This window comes from Metarhizium robertsii (assembly GCF_000187425.2).
Source record: "Metarhizium robertsii ARSEF 23 chromosome Unknown MAA_Scf_83, whole genome shotgun sequence".
In the NCBI taxonomy this organism is placed as follows: Eukaryota; Fungi; Ascomycota; class Sordariomycetes; order Hypocreales; family Clavicipitaceae; genus Metarhizium; species Metarhizium robertsii.
The window spans coordinates 1-2,011 of NW_011942230.1; the positions used below are offsets into that span (position 1 = coordinate 1).

Here is a 2,011-nt window from a genome sequence, read left to right on the forward strand (position 1 = left end):
GAAACGAGGTCTGAAGCGCATCAGGCTGCACCCGGACCGCCGCTGGGTACGCAGGATCAACAGCGATGAAGAGCGCCTTGCGCTGCTGGAAAAGACAGAGCAGGTCATTATCGAAATGACACGACGGTCTAATGCCATTTCCGGATATGGAAAAAGTCTCCTTCAGCCTTATCTTCGTCAGCAAAAACAGCTCTGGGTACCCAGAGACCCTCTCTTTGCGATGTACAAAATTATGTTCCCGAATGAGATCGAGATGCGGAAAAGAATGTTCCGCAGAAAGAAGGGACAGTTTCTTGTGCCGGGACCGAACTACCAGTGGTGTATTGACGGCCATGACAAACTCAAAGCGTATGGTTTCGAGATCTATGCCGCGATCGATGCTTACTCCCGCAATATTATCTGGTTCTATGTCGGCCACTCGGCAACGACCGCCTTGAGCGTTCTAAAACAATATTTGGCCGCCTGTGGCGCCTACGGAATTCGGCCATGGTATCTGCAGGCAGATAGAGGCAGCGAAACGCCACTGGTCGCAGCGGCCCATTGGAACTTTGCTTTGGCGGCAGATGGACGAGTGGAGTGGAATGGGCGCGCCTTCAAGCAAGGAAAGCGCTTAAAGGATTCTTACAAGGCTGCACCAAGCACCAAGAACGTGAAAATAGAGAAATGGTGGGAGAGTATGCTGCACATCTCCTCCCGGCAGTGGGTTGACTACTTTGGGGAGCTCGCCAGGGACGGTGACTTCGACGGCGATATGTTGGAGGATCAGATTGCCATCTACGCAGTATATGAAGATATATTACGCCAAGAACTGTTCGACTTCGTGGAGGCTTGGAATCTTCATCGAATCCGCCTTCAGAAGAATCGTCCCCACGTGGTTCACGGTCAGCCCTGGATGAACTACCATTACCCAGATCCCGACAAGGCGTGCAACTGGGGTATCCCCATTGACCACTCAGCTCTGGCTGAATTAGAGCGGCCATTGGCTGACATCGACATTAATACTTGCTTAGAGCCAGAGACAAAAGATTGGTGCCGCCAAGTCCTTGTCGAAATGGGCTTCGACGACGTGGCCCTTGGAACTCAACATGAGCCGGACAAATTGCGGCCTTTCAAGCGTTTCTACTTAGGCCTTCGAGACAGGATCATTCAACACATCGAGAGTGGCCAGCGGCCTCTATTGGCATTTCGCAAGGCGCCAACAGGTGGCATCGCTGAATATGTGAGCCTCACCGTTTCCGTGCGAAGTCGGCGAATCTGATTACATATAGGAAGCATTATACGAGCAAGCAAATCAGGCCTTCTACTATGAGCTTGGTGATGCAGAACCAACAGAACAGCCACTTGTTGAACTAGGATATGAGGATGAGGAAGGAAACGACATAGAAGGAATTAGTGATGACGAGGGTGCCGAGATTTCTGATGAGGAACCCGAGTAGTCAATCCTTCCTGTTATGTCGGACAGCAAATGTTACAGGGACCTTAGTCCCTTTGAAGCGCGTGGAATGTGCTGGTGGAAGCGCTCCAGCAATATCGGTGGTAGAGGGTCGGGCTTGATCGCTCCCAAAGTTTTGAGCAACGGACTCTCGGCTTACCTGTTATTCTTGTCAGCACTAGACTCTGTAATGGGGTGATGAGTCTCTTACAAACCCCGGGCCCAAAACTTCTTCACCGTCTTCTTCGCCCACTTCATTTTCGTCGTCTACCAAGCCTTCACGCCCCTTATCGCCAGGGATGCTGCAAAACACTAGATCATGAAGCGGATCTTCCATTTCGCTAAGGTCTACCACATCTTCACAGACAACGATTTCATCAAAAACATCTTCACGCTCATCGTCTGTTGGGCTCTGGCTGGAGGGGGTCGGAACAGGGGTTGGAACAGGTCCTTCTTGCTTCATCTTGACGGGTATCTCTTGCTTGGCCTGATCCATGTTCTTTGTGCTATCCTCTTCCTTGATCTGTCTTTCCTTGTTGATGCGCTTCTTGTGTCTGGTGGCAGGGCTCGTGTCCTCTT

At 51.1% G+C, this 2,011-nt stretch overlaps 2 protein-coding genes across 2 annotated transcripts; one reads left to right on the forward strand and one right to left on the reverse strand.

Moving 5' to 3' along the window:
* Positions 1-115: 115 nt before the first annotated feature.
* MAA_10573 (Uncharacterized protein) lies at positions 116-1,436 on the forward strand (the record flags this gene model as incomplete). Its single annotated transcript, XM_007828571.2, has 2 exons — positions 116-1,219; positions 1,269-1,436. 2 exons carry the CDS (start codon positions 116-118, stop codon positions 1,434-1,436), a joined length of 1,272 nt encoding a protein of 423 aa, XP_007826762.2.
* A 174-nt stretch (positions 1,437-1,610) lies between these two features.
* MAA_11839 (uncharacterized protein) lies at positions 1,611-1,928 on the reverse strand (the record flags this gene model as incomplete). The annotated part of the gene is made up of 1 exon (XM_011413513.1): positions 1,611-1,928. One exon carries the CDS (start codon positions 1,926-1,928, stop codon positions 1,611-1,613), a length of 318 nt encoding a protein of 105 aa, XP_011411815.1.
* Positions 1,929-2,011: the final 83 nt, after the last annotated feature.